At 40.5% G+C, this 22,657-nt stretch overlaps 1 protein-coding gene across 1 annotated transcript in view; it reads left to right on the forward strand.

The window, feature by feature from the left end:
* The window catches only part of ELAPOR2 (endosome-lysosome associated apoptosis and autophagy regulator family member 2), a 108,258-nt gene extending 92,850 nt beyond the window's left edge, over positions 1-15,408 (forward strand). Inside the window, exons 15-22 of the mRNA XM_086610019.1 lie at positions 465-638; positions 2,112-2,301; positions 6,230-6,326; positions 7,604-7,705; positions 9,941-10,067; positions 10,955-11,133; positions 12,131-12,296; positions 15,349-15,408. Of these exons, the coding sequence (XP_086466145.1) occupies positions 465-638; positions 2,112-2,301; positions 6,230-6,326; positions 7,604-7,705; positions 9,941-10,067; positions 10,955-11,133; positions 12,131-12,296; positions 15,349-15,408 (1,095 nt within the window). The remainder of the gene's footprint in view (positions 1-464; positions 639-2,111; positions 2,302-6,229; positions 6,327-7,603; positions 7,706-9,940; positions 10,068-10,954; positions 11,134-12,130; positions 12,297-15,348) is intronic.
* The last annotated feature ends 7,249 nt before the right edge of the window (positions 15,409-22,657 follow it).

A 22,657-nucleotide genomic window follows, 5' to 3' on the forward strand; every position in this document is an offset into this window, starting at 1 on the left:
AGGGACTGGAAGAACTGCTCCATTTTGTTAATTTTCTGCCTTTCTCCAGCTGGGTTCATATCCTGTCCCCATTTCTTGAGCCTTTTCTTGTGTTTCCTTTGCACGACGCAAGTGTAACTGAGGCCATGTGCTGCTCTGTCTGTGGGGCTTTAAGCCGAGACATTGGGATCCTAAAAGCACCCACAATAAAGCAAAGCGAGAAACTGCATTTTCTTGGCCAATTCAGGAGACAGCAGAAAGGCCAGACTTCGGGAACGTTAGAGTCCTGATATGTGATTGCCAGGGACTGAGACAGGAATGGGAATTCTCCCAAGGGGAAGGTGAATTACAGGAACAGGACAAGTTCCTCTCCATCCCTAACAAGGAAAGCAGTCTTGTCTGTGCCTGCTTGCTTCAACTCCCAGGTGAACGGTTCACTTCTGGTCTGTAACTGCTCTTTAATGGATGCCTCTCCTTCTCTGAAGGACCACTCTGCCTGCTTCAGCGACTGCCTGGTGTCGTACGTCAAGGATAACCAGAGCCTGAGCTACGATTTTAGCGACCTCAGCCAGGTGGGCTCGTTGATGAGCGGACCCAGCTTTACCTCCCGAGGGACCAAGTTCTTCCACTTCTTTAACATCAGCCTGTGTGGGAATGAGGTGAGCCCAGCTGGTGTTGACGGTCAGGGGGATTAACCAATTTGCTGCCGGTGTTGATGTTATGTGGGATCACACTGAGAAAGGACGAGGACTCCCCCACAGCTGAGCTGTCACTGACACTGTGCAAACACTTTCCTCTGATCTTGCTTGGCAGTGCAAGAGGACTTTTGAGCAGCCAAGTGATTTTCCAGAGCTGAGATGACAGTGTTTTAGGTGTAAGTAATGCTCAGAACAAAAACCCTGTCACATCCCTACCTTTTCTTAGTTCTTGTGCCTTCAAGTCACTTGGGTCACAACCCTGACCTTTTTGTGCTGACACCAAGGAACTCCAGTGAAGAGTCTGAGTCCTTCAGTTGCCAGCTTCGTCCCACGTGTTTCCCTCATGACTTGGCTGGAGATGTTGCCGTCAGCAAAGCCCCTGGTCACCCTACTCTCTGCCAGTGGCTGAGGTGCCTGTTGCTGACTTTGATTGCAGCCTTTTAAAGGAGTGGAAAAATGTGTTTAGTCCATGAGTGCGAACAGCCTCTACCCCAAAGTCAGAGTTTTTACGTCTGGGGTTTGGACTGTACCAGAGCATGTTGTCACATACAGAAATTGACGTTTCGGACCAGTACCAGTGATATGTATTGTTCCATAAAAATCAATGTATGTAGTTTACGTTGATGTTCAGCCATGTAAAGTTCTGAAGTCTCTTCCCCATGTACCAAAGGGTTTGCATGAGTTGAGGCAAATGAGCAGTCGCATTTCTTTGCAGTGTTCTGCATACTTTTGGAATTAAACATGTTTTTACATACTCTCCTGAATTAGAGCTGTTGACAACTAGATCCACAAAGGTACAGCTACGCTCCTTCCCCTGTGGATCTGGTCTTCATTTTCCCAAATTACTACAGTGGTGGTGCAGTACTACCAACCATATGATTAGGTCCTGAGTGCTTGTCATTTTGTTAGGACAACTGAATCTGATGATTTGTCCTTCATTGCTGTTGCTCTGAGATTCTAGCAGTGGTCTTGACATGTGACATTAATGCAGCCTTGAAGGCTATATATCTGTTTAGGGATTTCACGTATTTGTGCTTTGAGAATATTTTATCTGGATTAAGTCCCAAATAAAGAGGTATTCTGCAGTATATTATTTAAAGGAGAGGGAAATACAGTTTTCCTTTGCAAGCCATTTTATTATGATCTGCAAGTAAACACCGTACTGTCAAGATAAACAAAGAAGAGTGCTTCGTAGCACAGGTTTCTGATAAGACACATAACAGAGGTGACATCGTGTTTCAGGGTCTGTACAAGGCTTTAATCAGAGTTTTCACAATGGCACAGTTTGTTGTTGCAATGGAAACGTCAAGTTGTTTCTAAGGTGCAGGAATGAAACTCATCCAGTTTGCAATCAGGAAGTTTACAATCTCTCCTAAACTTTTTTACATCCTACCAACAACCAAGAGCATCCCTATTTTTTCTGATTGTCCACAGGGGAAGAAGATGGCTATTTGCACTGACAATATCACAGATGTCACTCTGAAGGACATGGTTGCAGAATCAGAAGATTTTTCCAACTTTGTGGGAGCTTTTGTCTGTCAGTCCACCATCATCCCGTCGGACAGCAAGGGTTTCCGAACAGCCCTGGCTCTGCAGTCCAACAGCCTCGCTGACAGGTTCTTAGGTACATGGTTTGTCTTCTGCATGTCGGTGTCATGGATGTATTCTCATTTATTTAGGGCTGCAGAGTAAATCCCTTTCAGCTCAGCAGTGCTGCATTGGGAGCTCGGGAGAAGAGCAAAGGGGCAGCCTAAGATTCAGTTCCACTTTGTTCCTGGGCTGTGAAGCAGATGTGGACAGATGCTGTTAGTTTTTACTGCTGTTTCAGTACAGCTGAAGGCTGGAGGAGAAGAGTTATGGGCTCCCTCTGTTCTTTGTTTTCCATGTCCATATTACTCACTCTTGCCCGTGTTTGGTCTAGTGGGTCCCATGGTACGTAGAATTTCAGCGCAAAAATCTGGAGAATGTAATTAAAAAGGACTGGTTTTCTTTCATGTTTCCTACCTGCCTCATGCAGGGCAAGACCGATCGCTGCAATAGTCATGTTAGTCCAAGTGTTTCTGCCCATGCCAAATCCCTACTTGGGCAATTTCGGAAGAAGCTGGTGCTGGGACATAATTAGGTGAGGAAGAAGGAGGCTTAGGGCAGCATGGGGCCGTGCACATCATTAAGTCTTCCATTGCTCTGGCTCACAGGTTGCCAGAGTCTGAGGCCAGATTAGACAATGAAGTCATTTAGTCTGCTCACCTATCCATTACAGGCACTGAGTGCTTGTACTTTCTCCCTGGCACTGAGCCCAGAAACTCATGTTTGACAAAAGCATGTCTTTGGAAGAGCATTCCACCTGGACTTTTAAGACTGCCAGAAATAAAAGCTTTGCCACAGTCATTGGTATTTTTTTTTCCACTGGTCAAACACCAACTCTGTATTTTGTTTTAAAGCAGACTTGTTTCTTGTTTGAATTTGCCTGGATTCAGTTTTCAGCTCTTGCTTCTTGTTATTCTTTCTCCATTTCACACCCACATTTTCCTCCTTGGAGAAATATTTTGCGTACTGGAACCATCACACTCTCCCCAGTCTGCTCTTCTGATAAACTAAGTAAACCAAGTTCTCCTAAGTCTCTTGCTATCATGTATTTCTTTCAAGCCTCTGAATAATTTCTGAGGCTTTTTCTACAGCCTTTGTAACCTGTTATTATGTTTTCTTAAAGCATGGCATCAGAATGGAGTAATATCCCAGTATTTAATTCACTATAATGGCAATAAAAACCACTTCTGTATTTGTATTTACAAGCGAGGATGGAATCCCTGAGTCCTTCTTTCTTGGGACTCGTGGGATTTCATGATGGCTTCTTGAATCTGATGTCCACTCAAAGATCATTTTCAGAGTTACAGTTTCCAAGAGAAAATCTCTCTTCCTTAGGAGTGGCCTTCATCACTTGCTGCACTTCTCCGCTCCAAAATATGTGTAGTTTGATTGGGGCCAGCTAACCAAGTGAACCAAGTTACTCTGTATTTTATTCCTGTTCCTTTTAGTCGTTGTCTCATCTACACATTTTATCAACAGTGATTATACAATTGCTTGCAGATCCCTTGTGATAATCTTGCATTTTGGGACTCAGATATCAATGTCTAGAGAAGTCTGGAGACATACCACTTTGATGACAATTTCCCATGGCCAAATAATTTTATAATTAGTTAGTTAAATAATTTTTAATCTAGAGCGTGCAGTTAATTGATATTACCTGATAACTTTTTAATTAGAATCTCATGTGGTAATTAGTGAAATACTTAATAAATGTACATAATTTTCTTTAGCAATCAAATTCATCGGCGCTCCAGGAATGAAATCAGATTTGTTCAACAAGAGCTCTTCTCCATAAATTCATGTTGACTGTCACTTGTTATGTATCTATCCGTTAACTGACACCTATTTCCACTTACCAGTCCTGTTGCTTTGCCTCATCATTTTAGCCACATTGTAATTTGGCTCACAGTATCCCCTCTCCATCAGTCTTCTGACATTTTGTTATCATTAAAAGCTCTATTAAAGGTCACTCTTAGGTATGGATTTGCTAGTTTATAAGCGTGCATGCCGAGTAGATGCAAATATTCTCTCCTGCCACTGAAATAATGAGATGTTTAGTCATTGCCTTGGAAAGCAAGGAGGTAGTCCTGTTTTTTTCCTAACACGGAGGAAAGATATCAAGCTCTTCTGCTGACTTTTATCACAATTGTTACATTTTAAAATGGTTGAAGTTTGCCTTTCCTATCCATAAGATGTACTTTTATTTCTAGTATTTCTAAAAAAGCTCCAAACTTATAATTTTTCTCCTGCTGCCAAACACAGGCTTTTCCCTGAAGTCTTTAGCATCCATTATCATTTTTCTATAACTCATAACTTTCGATTTTATTTGATTCTCTATTCCCTCTCCATTAAGCTTGTGCCAATGTTTTTATTTGAGTTGTTCTTTTACTGCTGTTTTGATCCAAGGTGGGCTCTTAGTCAAAGCTATTGTCATTCTTGAGAGAGTCATTGTGGCTTTTTAGCCATATAATTAATATCCTCTGAAGAATGACATATTTTTTTTCACACTCGATTTTGCTTCTACTGTTCTTATTTTTGAGAAACTGCACTTTGAGATGCCATCTCTACAGTACTGCATATTGGATGGGAATATTCTCTCATTGCTTCTGTTGAATATAATAAGGTCCCTAGGAGCTATCATCTTCCAGTCTAGTGAGTAACTAATCTCTGTCCATTGTGTTGCAATCCAAATTTAAGTTACCCTATGTTCAATGCAATGTCTTTGATGACAGGAAATAATCGTCCTTGGTGACATCAGCGTATGTTCTCAGAGCAGAGGACCCTCCATGATAACCTGACCTCTTTCTGCATGTGCTCCTGAAGATTGCTGCAGCACAGCTCATTTTGTTTTGTCTGTTGATGTGATGCTCTGTAGCTATCCCTCACCTGCAAGCCCTCCTGAGCAGTATTACTGAGCATGGTGATCCATGTGCTTTCACAATTCCAGGCTCTGACTTGTCCTACACCAGGTAGTCTTGTGCAAACTGCCACCTTTGTTATCTACTATATTTACCTAAACGGGTTATAACCAGACGTGGACTTTCCAGCTGTGTTAATCGTCCTCCCAAAAGTAATACTAGTCAAGGTGAAGTCCTAAGAATTCAGCTAGGCTGTCTGAACAGTTGCAAGAACAAGTGGAAATTGTCTTTTCTTCAGTCTTTCCCATCGTCCCACCAGTTGCTGACTGCTGCCACTTTTTCTTGTTTTTCTAGCAATTTTTCATCCCACTAGAAGGATGCAGCCTGTCCCACTTGTACAACTTCCTCTTCTGAAATATTGCAGTGCAGCACCAATGTTCTCTGTCTTCTTTGGTTCATGGGGTTGGAAGGATCTCTAAGAACTTTGATTACTTCAAATTTCCTCTTTTTCAGCTCTTCTCCAAAATCTATGCAGACCTGCGTAACCTGTGTTGTTCCACACAGCAGCTTGTCATTTGTTCCAAAATGTGCCATTGAGGCTTGCCTACAACTCCATAATCCTTCTGAATTTTATCATTGCATCTTTCAGTTTTTCTCCCACAGTACTGTAGATTGCTCAGGGTGTTACCTGGTTAGGATGTGTTAGAGTTATACATTCAAGACACATGCTTTGGGCAGTTTATTGGATCAGATTATCTTCTGATATCTGCAAAGCAGTCCTTTTCCAACCTAAATTATTTTGTGATTCTGTAATATCTCATGATTGCTTTAAATTCATGCAACAGAGTAAAACTTATTTACACTAGTGTTGTTTTATTAATTTTTTGTTTTGTTATGTCTATATGAGGAAATCAGGCTGTATGAGGAACATACAAATCGGCAAAGTTTAGTTAGAATAAAAGAAAGTGTAGAAGGTATAGTAATGTCGTTAGATGCTATAAAGTGAGACACATACCTTTCAGATTGAGAAAATGTTGTGCGTGAACCCCTCAGAAATGCATTCTTAGCTTGTTCCTTTTTTTTTTTCTTCCCCTTCTCAAATTTTAGGAGCTACTGTTGAAACAACACTGGAAAATATCAGCATCAAGACAGATATGTTTCCTCCCTCTCCAACGAAAATAGCTGATGTGCATTTCTTTTACAAGTAGGTATAAAATACTGTTTATTGATACGTCAAATTTCTTCATTTGTTTAAAAGAAAGGAAAACTGTGAGGGGAGATCTTTAACCTGCCTTTAATCTTTATCACTTTAATCAGCATCTAGCTGATATTGATTGGCATGTTGAAGAGCGTTTCATCAAATCGGCAAACACTGTTTACGCAAATCTAAACTACACTTGATCTGTAGAGAGTGATACTGGAGCTTTCATTCTTCCAGGTGCCACTTCCAGTGTCATGTTCCTTTCCATAATTTGTCATATAGGGCTTTGATATGTAGACTTCTCATTGCATGTTTTTGTTCACATTCATTTGTATTTACTTTGATGTTAAAGAAATGAACTAATTACTAGGGAAGTGATTGTCCCCTTGCACTTGGCACTGGTGAGGCCACAACTCAAATACTATGTTCAGTGTTAAGCCCCTCACTACAAGAAAGACATTGAGGTGCTGGAGCATGTCCAGAGAAGGGCAACAAAGCTGGTGAAGGGTCTGGAGCACAAGTCTTGTGAGGAGTGGCTGAGGAAACTGGGGTTGTTTAGTCTGGAGAAAAGGAGGCTCAGGAGAGACCTTATCACTCTCTACAACTACCTGAAAGGAGGTTGTAGTGAGGTGAGTGTTGGTACCTTCTCCCAAGTAATAAGTGATAAGACAAGAGAAAATGGTCTCAGGTTGTGCCAGGGGAGATTTAGATTGGATATTAGGAAAAAATTCTTCAAGACTTGTGAAGCATTGGAACAGGCTGCCCAGGAAAGAGATTGAGTCACCATCCCTGGAGGTATTTAAAGGGTGTGTAGATGTGGTGCTTAGGTACATGGTTTAGTGGTGGACTTGGCAGTGCTAGGGTAACAGTTGGAGTCAATGATCTTAGAGGTCTCTTCCAACCTAAACGATTCTGTGATTCTCTGGTAAACTCTCCAGCAGAGCAACACACCAACCACAGGACCTGCAATTCTCTTTTTCAGTTGCTGTATTCTGTTTTGTGGGCAGGTTTATTCCTTGATTCAGCAGAATTCAAACTAGCTAAAAACCAGAGCAGTACCCTGAGTGGCATCTCAGAGCACTTTGAGATTAAAATGAAGTGGGGAAGCCTGCTCTGCTTCTGTGGCTCCTTTTTTTCCTTCCGTCTGACAAAGGAAAAAGTGCTGTGGTAAAGGGTAATTCTTTAGTACTGCATTTGCATGAATGGACAGAAACCTATGAAAGAGCAACATGTATTTACTGTAGTGGAAACATTACATTTCTCCTCTTATTTAACATTAGATCTTCAACAGTGACAACCTCCTGTGAAAATGGCCGTGCGACTGTTGTGACAATGAGATGCAACCCTAACAAACCAGAGCAAGGAGAGCTTTCTGTGCCCAGGTATTTAAGTATTTGTATCCTAGTAGTGCCTAAAAGCCTTTTCTCCTCAGGAAACCTTTAAAAAACTCGTTAGTAACTTTATAGTTAAAGCAACGAGGAGTGCTATCTCCCTCATCAGCCACCCGTGAGGTCTCACCCATTTCTTCTAAGTGAAGGATGTGTGTTTGTCTCCTCCCAGCAGACCAACTGATGTGTATTTAGGGTCTGCAGTGAGAGACCTTATAGCTCAGGCAGGTTGTTCCAAGCTGAAAGCCAAAAGCAAATGTAGTGATGTTTTCTTGTCTCCACTTCTCCTTTATTTCAGATCTTTATTCTGATCTTTGGCTTCCTGATTAAAACTACCTGGTCTGGCCTTTGAGAGGTAGTTTTTCTCCTTTGATCTACAGCAGTGACTGTGAACAAAGTGATTTTTTTGGAAAAGAGCAATCTGTCCTAGGAACGATGAAATCTGCTATTGCAATGCTTATGTGATCCCCGACTCTGTCTAGTTCAAGTTCTATATGTATTTATTTATGTGTCTCATAACTCCAGTTTCTATCCTGGACCCCTGTATCAGTTGTGTTTGCGTTTTTTTCCCTTCACTCTGATTCAAGTGACTCCAAAAAACTTTTTTCCAAAGTACTGTTTATTCCTGCACCTGAAAACTTGCAGAGAAAAAAACAATAAAACTATTAATTCTGTTACTCTTCAGCAACACCCTGTGATTTTTCAGAAGCTCCCCTCAACTCTGATAACCCTTCGCTTTGGCTATCAAGGCTCATCTTAGTCCTTCTGGATGTTATTACAATTCTGCTCATTGCCCCCTCGATGATCCTCCTTCCCAGAAGCTAAGTCGACTTCGCAAAAGCTAACAGTGTGAGAAGTGTGGGATCCTCTTTGATCCCTGTCCTTGTTGGGAGAGGTGAATCATGCTCACCTGAATGAAGGCAGAGAGACATCTACTTCACAGATGACAGATGAGGATTGGTGTTTGAACGCTTTTGGAGATGTTTGCCCCAGTTTCTTAGGGACTCAATACACTACAAATTATGCTGGATAACAAGCCATCGTCTGTCAGCTGCCATGTGAAAATCTTTCATGTACCCTAAGGTTGTAGGTTAAACATGATGTGATAACTCACCAGTAGTGAGGGAGGAGTAACCTACCTTACTTTTAAAAGTGTTAAGCACGACATGATGAAACTTATATCAGTTCTTGTTGACGTCTTCCTAGCTCTCTTTGATTAGCTCAGCAGTCAGCTATTTTCGAACAGTGAGGTATCTGATACATGTCAAATACTACTGCATATAACCCCTTGATCCTCCAGACATGGGGTTTAGTATCATATGAAACTGCAGTGTAAGGTGAAAGAGGCTGAGGAGTAAGGTCTGCCAATGCTCTTGCCATGTACATTGAAAAATTGTTCCATAATCCAGAGAGGATAGTTGTCAGTTATTCCAATCAGGATAACCTTGAATGGACTTTTAGGGCTGCGGATTTTTGAGTTCTTCAGATCAGGATAACAGATTACTAGATAATAAAGAAAAAAACCTTTTAAATCCATTTTTCTGTATGGATATATTTCACATTTGCATGACCCAGCTTCTCGTATGGACTTTTGGCCACTGCTGCTGTTACACCTGATGTAATTGTCAGTAACAAAAGCTGCGAGAATGTCCTGCTATTGCCAGTACAACTTTCTTCTGCAGACTGAATACAAAATACATTAGTCTTTCTTAGACTAAGAGAAGCTGTTATCTCTTCATTAACTGGTGAACATCCTTCTAGTAATTAACCATGACAGGACAAGACCATTCCATATGAACGAAATCACCCAGACTTCATTAGAACAACAGCAGGAACCAGATAGTAGCATTCATGTGGAACAGTCACTCAGTGCAGAACAGTGATAGAGGTGCTTGATGGTCTAGCCCATGCTGGTGAAACTCTGGAGTAGTTCTGCTGGTCTCCAAGACTTGCTTCTTTCTCCTCTTCATCGTAGGTGCGTGAGTAGTGCTCACTGCCAGGAACTGGACTGTTATTTTAGACCTTTGACAGCCCAACGTCTGTTTTCCCTTCAGAAAGTATTTTACAAACTGGGAAAAATTCTTTCCCCATATTTTTCCATCTGCTGACCTGATGGATGTTTACCCATTTGTTGTACTTACCATTACCAATCTTCAGCAGCAGAATGTGGAGTGAGGATGCAAACCTGAGTGTTTCATAAGTGATAACTAAGTTTTCTTCTCCTCCTAGCTCATGCCCTGCGGGCACCTGTGATGGATGCACTTTCTACTTTGTATGGGAAAGTGCAGAAGCTTGCCCTCTCTGCACGGAGCAGGACTACCACGAGATTGAGGGAGCCTGCAAAAAAGGATTTCAGGTCAGGACCCATGTCTCCAAGTCAGATGGGTTCATTTACGTATAACTCGGACTCTGTTGAAATTTGGTGTGCAAGTCAATATGTAAGTGCAGGTAGAGTTGGGGAATCTCAGTCCAGTCTCTGAACTGTCTGGATTCAAGTCTTACTGGTGAGGTACTGTGTTGAGACTCAGGGATATTTGTGCCAATGTCAGTGTGGTTCCTGGAGGAGAGCTGGCTTATTCTCACAAGCTATGTGGGTAGGGACGTGAACTCTATACAGTAGGCAAGTGAAGGATGGGGTGCCCAAAGGACTTCAGTCCTTTAATAGCCATAAACATCAGGGGCAAGCTAGGAAAACATTCAGAATTTCAGCTCAGAAATTCATGCTTCTGTGCTTGCAATTTTTTTGCTACTGTCTTCTCTAGTTGAAATTAGGAAGGCCTTTCACAGGTTCAGAACTGTTCTGTTGATCAACAGCTCCAGTACAGGCGCAGCACATTCACAATCATTGTCCAATCCATATTGTGCCAAGCAGGGTGCAATACAGCAGAGGAAATCCTTTTGCCATGGCTGAACTTTGAGGCCCTGAGCAACCTGATCTAGTTGGAGATATCCCTGTTCCTTGCAGGGGAGTTGGACTAGATGACCTTTGAAGGTCCCTTCCAGCCCTATCCATTCTATGATTCTATGATTCTATGAACTTGTAGGCACAATCAAGGGGACAATTGAGTAGACAATATGACTCTACCTAGAGTCTGAAAACCTGATGTACACGTTTTGGTTTGCTTTCATTGAAAAGACGTCTAACCCGTCTGCATCAAAACAACTTGTCTTCTTCAACTCTAAATAGTTCTCTTTTCCTACAAGCAGCTCACTTTTTGCTGTTTTCTCTTTTCTGCTTGAAAGGAAACCTTGTATGTATGGAATGAGCCAAAACATTGCATTAAAGGGGTTTCCTTGCCAGAAAAAAGGACTAGCACTTGTGAAACAGTGGACTTTTGGCTAAAAGTTGGAGCTGGTGTTGGTGCTTTCACAGCTGTTCTGCTCATAGCCTTGACCTGCTATTTTTGGAAGAAGAACCAGAAGTAAGTACTGCAAATTGTGTTCCTTATAAAAGTAAGATAAAAGTCTGCTGTAGTGAACAGAAAGGCATTTCATGGATCTGACCTTAAGACAATGTTGATGAGAAATAGCATGTTGGATCAGTCTGTTAATCCACCAAGTTGAGGTTTCTTCTGCCAGTAGTGGCTATCAAAACTGCTAGTGAGGAAAGTATAGAAAATCTACAGTAATTTGTTATGGCATAATTTCCCAACAGGAAGTGTCTTTTTAACCCCTGAGAGTTTGAATTTGATCTTAGGTCCTGAAGCAACACGGCTTTATCAAGATCTGAAGACCAAAAGGATATCTCTTCAGTCCATTTCAACTGGGTTAAAATAGGGTTCTTGACCATATATTGCTTAGATCTATTTGGCAGGACATGTCTGGTACACATCCAAAAGATCCCTGCTTCTCAGACGGAGCATACTGACTGTTCCCCATCCCCATTGCTCTCTGCTTCCCAAATCTCCTGCCACAAACTTTCAAAACATGATTCTACCTCCATGGGATTTCATCACCCCATTGCACATCCAGCTTCACCAAATGCGGACTGTGGTATCACGGTCTCCACCTCTTGCTGCCTCCCACCACATAGTTACATATCTCTCCTCTCCCCCATAGCCTCCTTGGACAGGAGTGTGAAGCAGATTCTGATGCAGGCTGAAGTCAGACCTGCTGTTGCCCCAGCCTACGCACGGGTCACACTTCTTCATGCAGGAAATCCTCTCGACCTACTTGTGGTCTTTTGGGAAAACATGGTTCCTTTATAAGGATAGAGGACTAATCTTGAGAGCAGGAGCTTGATGTAATGTTAATATGATTTTGGTTACCTGTTCTTAGTGATTGAAAAGTATCTAATTTCCAGTAAATACCTCAGAAGTAGCTATCTGGAAGGATTGCCGACAATCTAAATTACAAAAACCTTGGATATGGGGCATTTGTAAAAAAAAAATCTATACCTGTCTGGCTTTACATCTTCAGGCTGGAGTATAAATATTCCAAATTAGTGATGACAGCGAACTCAAAAGAGTGTGAGCTGCCAGCTGCTGACAGTTGTGCTATAATGGAAGGAGAAGATAATGAAGAAGAAATAGTATATTCAAATAAGCAGTCACTGCTGGGGAAGCTCAAGTCCTTGGCAACGAAGGTGAGTAGTAATTACTACTATTAATACTAAAAATAATTATTACCTTCATTTATTACTGGACGTGATGAGGCCGTGATGCTAATTTGCATGGTGCTTTGTGCAGCCTCCCACGCACACTTCACCCAGTCCATAGTTGATCTGCTGAAATCTGCAGTATGGATAATGATAAGAAATGCTGCAGGGTATTGAGTAAATGCTCCCTCTTCTGCAGGGAGATCTCAGTAGTGTTCTTTATTGTATAAGTGTTACCTAAAAAGAGCAGTTAATGGTAGGGGGTACCTCTCTGCCCCGGTTTCCTACCAGACACCTCCATTGCTGAGGCAAACACACCTCTTATAGATACAGAAAATTAACGTTGGGAACATAGTCACCAGCCAGCTGCTTGCAGCTTACCTGGGCTGGCTTCATGGTTGACTTGAGAACCATAATTTTTGAGTACTGTAGGATTCAGTTGAAGATGAGGCATTAGCCACAGCCTGTTACCCAATACAGCAACCTCCGCCGTTTCAGTGGGAAGCAAGAGCAAAAACGCGTTTTTTTCTGCAGCACATGTGATGTGGGTTGTTGCATGTCTGAATCCGTAGCACAAAGGTCGTTGGTGTTCTTTGAGCACTTCTGAGAGGAGTCGCAGAGAACCATCACGGTAAATCCTGCAAACACTTTGGTTCTTATTCCAAATGCCTTGAAGTCTATGGGAAGGGTAGTGTTTCCTTTAAGGGAGTCCAGCTGGTGCATCTGTTATGATCTGGATAAAGGTAGATGACATTTTCCCTTTCAAACAGTTTGGGTTGTTTCAAAATAGGAAGACTTCTTAAAAGATTTTAATAAAAATTTATTTTAAAAAGTCACTCTTTTGTTTCTTGTTCAAATAATATTTCAGAATGTTGCATTTTGATATTTTTTTCTTGTATTCCTTTTTTTCCTTTCTCTGATTGAGTGCAATATAATTAAAACCTGTGTGCCTCCTTTCTTTTCCCATATTTTTCTCTTCTCTTTGTTCTTTTACTTTTCTAATTAGACTACTGTCCTCTTTCCACACTGCCTGCTCCCCAGGTCTCCCTCCTAGGAGAAGTTACCGTTACACAGCTGATATGGGGAACTTCCCCTTGACCCCAGCCTGACTATTTGTCTTGCAAAATCAATATTGTTCCTTGTGGAAAGGGGCAGAAATTCAATATTAATTCTTAATTCAATATTGGGAATATTGAAAATGTAAATAAAATCCAATCACATCAAATTTTGTGTTGGTGTTGCAAAAATGGAAGTTGATTCCGTTTTGGATCCTACGGGGACTGACTTTGAAATACTGATGATGTTTTTTAGTCCGTGAAATAGCTTGGCTGGCTGTGGCTGAGCGTGGTGACCAGTGCTGCTGGTGAGGGTCATGTTTGGCTGTATGCCCGATAAGTGTAAAAGCTTCGCTGACTCCGTTTGCACCAACCACTGGCTCCTTCCTGATTACAAGTACAGAGATGAGAGCGTGGGAGAAGTGTTTTGTTAGTTTTTATTTTTTTTTCTCTTTAAAGTAAGCTTTAGTACTTCAGTATTCAAACCACTTGAATGCCTATTTGGACTCGAAAAGAATTTTTTGAAGTTCTTATACCCATTGTAGCAGGCTCCCTGAGTATTCTCTCCTTTTTAAACAAGCCTGTCAGATATTTTGAAACTGGTTCCTTTCTTCCTGCTAGATAATCGTAGCTGGCAAACTCAGCTCCCAGTACCTCATTAGCTTACTGAAATCTGTGTCCTGTGTCCCTGCAGATAATTGGAATTTAATATATATTTCTCCAAAATAAATGTTATAGGCATCAGTTTTAATTTATGCAGAAGACGAGGAAATTCATCTTCTGCTGCATATGCGTGTAAAATACAGAAAAAATATATGGAGGAAAACAGGAGAAAAAGAGGAGAAATGTAACTGAGAGATAAAGAATAATCTGATGTATCCTAACTGTATGTTCAAGCTTCAGGCAATGGCATTTCTATGAAGCAAAACATCTCATGAAACTATTACTAGTTTTGAGTACCCAAGGAATTCAGGACTAGGCCCATAATACAGAAAGAAATGACTGTTACTTTTAATGAGAATATAAGTTAAAGAATTATGAAACTCTTTAGATTGGAGGCTGTTATAGTTCCATCTGTTGTCTCCAGCATAACAATACCAGGTCCTTCAGAACAAGATATATATATTCTGCAGTAGTAGGCTAGTGTAGGACAATTTCCTCTCCTGCTTTTTCTCATGTCTGCAGTAGGCTGGCCTGATCTGAGATGGCTTTAAAGATCAGATCATGAGGTTAGTTCACCATAGTTTCCAAACTGTTTGTGTATGACAACAAATATAAAAGATGGTGCACGAAGCAAGAACCAGCATTTTCTAGTGAGTAGTTTTATTAAGGCTCCTTCATTCATTGCTTCTGCATGGACCGTTGAGTTGTTCACACACAGTAACGTGTACGTCCACACTTCTCACCCTGATGCCTGCTGGCCAGAAGGGCTAGGCTCTCACCCAGCAAATAAAAACAGAAAGAAAACTCAACTCTCCAGCCCTGATTTTTAAGATAACAGAGGTTTTGTAGACTATTTTTGTCCTGTGGGTCTCCCAGAGGAGGAGTTGGGATGGGAATCCAGGAGTGAGGCACTGGTGTTCACATTCACAGACTTTGCTCCAAACATTTCATTTATTGTCCGAAACACATTAATAAGTAATAATAGCCATAGATAATTATTACCTTGCAATTCCCTGGCTCTGACTGCCTGTCCTATGCTATGAGTATGAAATGCAACCTTTCCCTGTACTCTCTGAAGTAAGTACCATGAACAATATATATGGCATAGTTTTATGGATTTTGCAAATTTTTACAGAATTAGTAGTGTTATTAAATAATAAATAATAAAGGGTCAAACTGTGCATTTAATTACTGTGGTAGAAGTAAAGCGAAGTCTTTGGCAAAGGGTGCTCTGGAGATAGTAAGAGAAGAAGTGACTGTAGCAACTGTTGGAGAGAATTTGAGGAATCCCGGTTGATGGGAACCTGTCTTTTCCATTGCAGGAAAAGGAAGATCATTTTGAATCTGTTCAGCTGAAATCTTCAAGATCCCAGAATATATGAAGAATTAATGCTGCCTTCAAAGAAACAAACCGAATTTCTATTTTTACAGGACCATGTTTTAAACATATTCTGGCACACATTGTAGTGGTGATCTTGGTGAGAAATGCTTGGCCATTTAGGAGGAAAGAAGACAGGAAGCAAACCAGAAAATTGGATTGCCTTACCATGTGATTGAGTACCTTGCCAAAAAAGAAAGCAGACGCTTGGATTCTGTACTGGGAATGAAATTCAACTCAGGAAGAGATACACATACTGCAAATAACATGAATTTTTTGAATTTACCTGGGCATCGCTCAGGCATGCCGTATGATTTATAGGTACCTTTCCTTTCCTATCACTCCTTCTACGCATATTCATAAGAAATGATTTTCAGAGAGGCCTGAAACCTCCTGCAAAGGTTGTGTATTGTCCTTTAGTAGCATAACTATGAGTCTCTCTTAAAATCAAAATTGTGAACGGTACTCGGAATGAGCCTCAGGTGAGTTTTGAACTTTGGAAAATGCTTTTGATTTTAAATGCTTTGAAGGGCTCGATGGTCTGTGTTGGCATGATGTTGCACCTGCAAGTTGGACCCATTCTGATGCTTAAGTCATCGCCATTAGAGTTGGGGTAAAACCTGGTGCTATTCAATTTAAATGTGTTAACTGCTGTTCTATGAATTGCAGGTCTGGGCCCATGAGTTTATAGGCAGTAGCAGGCTCAAACTCTAGAAAGAGAAGGAAAGTGATACCTACAGTGCAAGCTGCACTTGTCCCTCTCTGTGGAAGTTTGTCCCTTCAGGAGAGGTCGTTGGCAGTTTCAGTAGCCTCCCTTGGGCTGCCAATATGTCACCTTTCCCTGGGTTGCAAACCAACAAAGCCTCAACTCTGGAGGTAAAGCAAGAATCTCTACTGCTGGAAATCAGGGATCAGCTTTGTCAGTTGGGAGGCTTATTAGGAATACTCGGCCACTTTTTTTCCTGGACCCACGCAGGAATGAGGACGGATGGCCAGTAGAGCTGAGTGTGAGATATATACTCATGCAACTCAGCATGTAAATGCTGTCTGCTGTCAGTGCAAGGACTTGCCTTGGAAGAAGGGCACAAAATGGTGACTTGAAAACTGGAGGGTAGGTGGACTTTTTCATAAAATCAGCCACGTTATAAGCATGTGATCTTCATAATACTCACTGTAATAATTTCCTGAAATTCCCATTGAGGTCGAACTCAAAGGAATCTGAAACTTAGGCAAAAAATATTTGAGTAAAATTATGCAAGACTTGTATAGAGCCAGGAGAAAATGAAGAATGATTCTTGTATTGACCTCTGGTTAGACTCATGTTTCCATTATAGTAAAATTACTTGAACTGTGGAATGCATCAAACCCAGAAAAGACACATGGGCAGAAATGGTCTTTTTACTATAAGGAACACAGATTTTTGATTTTATATGACTGAGCTAGATGTATCAATAAAAGAGGGCCCACTTTTAAGTACAATTTAAATTAAACTGAATTTTCTGCACTCTAAATATTTTATTATACTATAGATGTGGACAAAAACGTTATGAAGTTTAGATTATTTTTTTCTTTAGGGAAAATTCAGCTCAGTTGTTTTATATCTCCAGTCAAAAACCACAGGCTTTACTCTTTTGATGGGAGATACTTCAGGCATCTTAACTGAAGTAGTGTACATTTTTTGTTGTTCTTGAAAAGGCACTTCACTTTCCCAACAAAGATTTTTATGGGGTATTGTTGAATGTATATTAAATACACATTCCTTTTTGTATATTTTGTACCATTGCACACTTATTATTGTACATTGTATTTGTTGTCATGATGTCATTTATATATGGTTGTCAAAGATTATATGCTCACAGAGTAAATGGTTATGGCTTTGGGATTTCATTCTTGGATCTTTTATGAAGAGGGTTTTTATGTTGTTGATTTTTATTCAACTCGTGTGCTGTAGCATCAAAGATATATATCTGATGGGCGTTCATAAAATAAAGTGAAAATATATTTGAAATTTTGGGCTTGAGATGTTTGGTGGAACTGCAGCCTTTCCTGACCATTACAGGTCTGCAGTGGTGGCTAGAGCTTTTAACTGCCATCAAATTGCATCTGTCTACATCTCCTTTAATTTTTTTCCTTCTCTCTCCATACGTTTTCCAAGCCATAATTACAATTAATTCTCCAGAACATAATTTCTTCTTTCATCACTGGACCCATATCTCTGTAACGTCAAAATGCCTTAGTTTTTATGAACTATATTTAATTTGACTTAATACTGCAGAGGATTTGTTTGGTTCCTTTCTCTTTCCCTTTACTTTCCAAATAAAGTAGAATGGAGATTTTTTGTCAACTCCGACAGACTTTGCTGCATGACCCTTCTCAGCTCTGCTTCCAAATGTTTTGTCATGATATTGTTGAAAATCCTTCCAGGCAATCTAATAGCATATCTGGTGCAGTGCTAACATAGTGGGATACAAACCAATACTGTAGACTTTATTTACCTTAAAATAAGAAAATTTCATTTTCCGACAATTAAGCAAGTTAAAACGGTCATATTTTAGCTGACTTCTGGTATTGTTTTCGTTCTCTTAAAGATATACGAGAGAGGGGAAGTTTCCATTTTCCCATAAGAGGAAAATTTTGGAAGCCTTTAACACTTCATTAAGAGATCAGCTGTCTCTGACCTCTTCTAATATTCTGCCAAAATACACTTAGAGCAACCTCCTCCTTTTCTCCCACATGGAACCACATCAGAAACTGTTATTTCGTGCCATAAAACAATGTGAATCAGTCTGTTATATGTTCACTTGATTAAATGGAATGCATTTTATTGCTGCATTTGCATGCTTTTCTTTGAAATCTAGAGTCAAGCAACTGAATCTCTTTGAGGATTAAGCACATTTTAGTGGTGTCTCTGTATAAATTATTGGCAAATTAGCAGAATGTTATTGTCTCAGCTTTGACAGTGGTTGCTGGGGGGAAATGTGCAAAGAATGTATTCTATCTTGGCTCTGATTATGTTGGTTGATGTTTGTAATATATAATATGATTGATTAAGACTCTAGGTTTGGGGAAAATTAAGTATCTTAGAGCCACAATGAGAAGTTACTGAGTAGCTTCAAGGAGCTGTCATCTTTGTTCAAAGAGAGGATTTGACTATTTACTCTTGAAAAAGACCATCTGGGACTCTTCATTAGTAAAAGGGAAATTTTGCAGGTTTTGGTTTGTCTGTCCTGCCGGAGCCAGGAGTTAAAGCTCTATAAACCTATATAAAACTATATAAACCTATAAAACTGAGATACTTAATTATAATCAGACAAGATAGCCAAAATGTTGCCATTTATGAGACAGTGGTTGTTGACTCATCTCCAGCAGTGGCCAACACAAATGCTTCAACATAAGAGTAAAAGGAGCTACAATTGGTGCTGACATGCCAATAGGGATGGCATTTCTTCTCAGGCAAGGAATGATGCTGGTTGGTCTATATTGTGAAGCATGGAGGCCTTAAATAGCTATTCTAGGTAATGTAACAGGGAATGATAACCTCAGGACAAATCTTGGGAAGTTCTGCTTAACTTCGGTGGTCTTCTCTCTTAATCTTTCCCCTTGTATACTTCTTTCACTGAATCCCCTTGTTTTTATTTCTTACAACTTTTGAATGCTTGTAAACTGTGCTCCTTTGGCAAGCATGCAATGAGATGGAACAGAAATAAAAGGAGGTCAGGCTCATCCTAAAATATACAGTGTGTGTCACAACATATGGTGACATCCCCGGTCACCTGGTTGAATGTGCCCACACTGAGTACGTGCAGCAGGAACAAGGGAGACATGAGAATTGAGCTGATCGTAAGCTGCCACTGTGTTTTGGTTAATTCTCTGGGTGTATAGAGTTGGACCTCATTGGGAAGAAAACTCTAAGGCCCTATGTACTGTGAGGCTAGTGCTCTAACAGCACCTGCAAGCCAAAGGGAGGTTGTGTGGATATGTGGTTGCTTGAATAAATGACGTGCCAGAGTGACCTCTGAGATTTTTGGTGTTATATACAACCCATTCCTGTCCTTGCCTTCTTCCATACTTAAAATGGCAACGTACTAGAAAGTCACGCTCTGTAGGGGTAACATGCCCTGTTTTCCAGCTGGTTGTAGGCAGTGGTGAAGTTGTTATCTGGTTCACCGTTGCCACCTCTAAAGGAGGGACTGGTGTGTGTAGGGAAGTGGCACTGCTGGGGAGAGAGAAGCCCCTTCCTGACCCTGCCATCTCCTTAGAGGCAGGACATGTGAGAAGATTGGTGTTCCAGGTCTCTCTCTCTGGCTATTTTGGACATTTTTTTCTTATTTTTGGGGTTTGTTTTGTTCAGGTAGAACACGATATATTTTAAATAGGTTTTGATCATTTTTCAACTTGCAAAACCAATTTCTTTTGAAATATCTTTGACTATGACTGAAACCAGTTGTGTTCAATTAATTCAGGAAAAACAATCACTTGAAGACAAAATAAAATATTTTGGTTTACCACAGTAGATTTTAGTTTTACTTTCAAACTTCACTCAAGACTTAAAAAAGAAACACCTCTCCTACAAAAAAAACCACCTCTGCAAAAAACAAGAACAAAGACAAAAAAAACCCAAATCTTGCTTACTTCAGATTGACCTGTGATGATTTTTTTGAGTCTTATTTTTCAGCTAGGCCAATAAATAATAGTGATGAGTTTTTCACGAACCTTTCTGTACTCTGCATTTATATCGGAGAGCTAAGGTACTCTGAAGTTATGGCTTTGGAATGAAAAACTGAACTTTTCTGAGCCTCTAGTAAGGCACTGTAGACGTTGGGTTAAGCCTTGCTCTCATCCCCAGCCTTTCTCCCTGGTTGGCTGCGTGCTGGGCTCAGAGCAGTGTGACGACTCTTCGGTCTCACAGCCAAGGTACTTGGGGCTCCCCTCCACTGTCCAGGGAATCGTGGCAGGACCCACTGTGCTTTGAGGTGAATTACTTGAATCTTTATACATGATGGGAGCAATAAAGAGACTAGAACAGGTTTATACTCTAAAGCCAGGTTTTACACAAATGGGAACAAAACCTATAAACTCTTTTAAATAGAGAAATTAAAATGATGATGTGAGTCAACACCATAGAAAAAAAAAAAAACGGAGAAAAAAATCCCTTTCTCAAGAGCTTTTCATGCCAGTATGGTGTGCAAAGCCTCTTCTAGACTTTGACATTTTCCTTCTTTGTTTTGCTGTGATTTGAAGCTGGATTACTTCAATCATCAGGTAATACCAGATAATCTGCATCCCTGGATATCCAATAGAAAGTGGTGAAAAGCTTTCAAGTCAAAACCAAGTAAAGTACTAGAAAGTCAGGAACGTTTAGTGGGGTTGGAACTCCAGAGCTCTTTGTGGTTTTTTTTTTTGTTTGTTTGTTTGTTTGTTTTTTTTGTAGTATGAAAAACACAGATGCACGTGGCTTTCAAAGCACCTAAGTATTCATAACACGTGTTCAGACACAGAGGGTGGGCCATTTTCTCAATAGTGCTATTGAAATAAATGAAAACTCCGGGACTGTAAGATCTTCACTTGCTATAAATTAGCTTCAGTGATGCCAATTTCAATTCTAGGAGTGGAATTCATCTGACACAGTGCCTTTGTTTTCAGTGCAAACTTTGTGATCCTAGCAAGCTGTGCTAGCCTTTGTTTGGAAAGATTAATCTCAGCCTAAAGTTGCAGTCTGAGATAAGCCAGGAGAATTGTGTCTCCTTCCCTCCACTGAGTACAAAGGGAGAAAAGGTTGACAATCTCTTATGTAGATATTTATACTAATGAATGTTAGGTAAGGGAGGTTTGACCCTGATTGCTGCTTTCCATAAAAACTGAGAAGAATTCTCATTGGCTTAGGCATTTTTAAGAGCTCCATAAAGATAATGTAGATACAGGGACATCAGCACTATGGTCTTTTGCCATACTGTGAACAGCCTCTTAACCCATGAAAGGGCACTCAAAAGTAGAATGAATCTATCTGCCCAACTTGAAATGCTTTAAGGGGTCTTGATTTAGAAAGCAAGACTCCCAGCCTGTCAAAGCTTGGCCCCTGCGCTGTGCACCAGAGTGGGAACCAAACGCAAAATATTAGGCACTCCAGAGCTTGTGGAGAGAGAGAAGTTGAATGTAGAGCTCTGCAACACCTGTTTTGGGGAAAGTCACAGGGATTTCTGTACTAGACAGCTCCATGATGCAGAGGCTTAAATGGGTGCCAGTGTAGAGAGCTGCGGGAAGCGTAGATACCAAGAAGTGTTTGCTGATAAACATGTGGATGTCCAGAAAAAATAGTCATCTATCTGTGAATAGGAATGTCAAGAACCTGCATCTTTAATTTTTACATGCAAAAATAAGAGCTACTTCCTTCGCCAGTTCAGCCCTAAGGACTTGCCCCTTTCCAGAAATGTGTAAAAACCTGTGGAAGTGCAGGAGAACTGGGCTCCAGAGAACTCGTAGATCCAACAGTGTGTATCTGTAGTGTCTGCCTTTCAAGCCTCAGTGGTGTTGCCTTTGAAGTCAATGAGAATTTTGCTATTGACCTCAGCTGGAATGAGATCAACGGGAACAAGCCCTTAGGTAAATATGCCCAGACATATTAATCAAAGGTGTGTTTGTTTCCTTAATGACTTTTTGGATCTGGCGGAAGGGAGGATTTCAGATTGTTTCCAGAGAGGGAGGGCGACTTGAAGAGTGCAGTTACAAAAGCCAGACTTCAAAGGTATTTTGCAGTTGTCTAAGTAACTGGTATGTGTGTCTTGAATCATTTGGTTTGAATGCAAAGGTCACCCCAGAGACACGTGTAAAAGTCTCCTGGATTTCTCTTTTTTCACTTTTTTTGGTGCTCCAATTACCTTTCACGGCACCATTGATGCAGACAAACTGAACCAGCTTTGTTTTGGCTGGAGGTATAAAGCAGTCTTAGACAATTTTCTGACATTTTCTTCTGTCTCTTAGCCAACGTAATCCAAATTTTCTGTTTTTGTTTTTTTTTTCATATGCTGCCAATCTATTGTGTGCATGTCACCATAAATAATGCCCAATGAGTGAACCAGCAATCAAATTTTTTTGCTCATATCTCATTGAGATGCAATTAGATGTTTTCACTTTTGAAAATTACCCTACATTTTAATAACAAAAATAACACTTGAGATGCTTTAATAATGCACATTTTTTTTAAAGAAAGGGAATTTATACTTGACCCTGACAAAGCATTTATCATAAGCACATAC

This window comes from Tauraco erythrolophus, chromosome 4, assembly GCF_009769465.1.
Source record: "Tauraco erythrolophus isolate bTauEry1 chromosome 4, bTauEry1.pri, whole genome shotgun sequence".
Taxonomy (NCBI): domain Eukaryota; kingdom Metazoa; phylum Chordata; class Aves; order Musophagiformes; family Musophagidae; genus Tauraco; species Tauraco erythrolophus.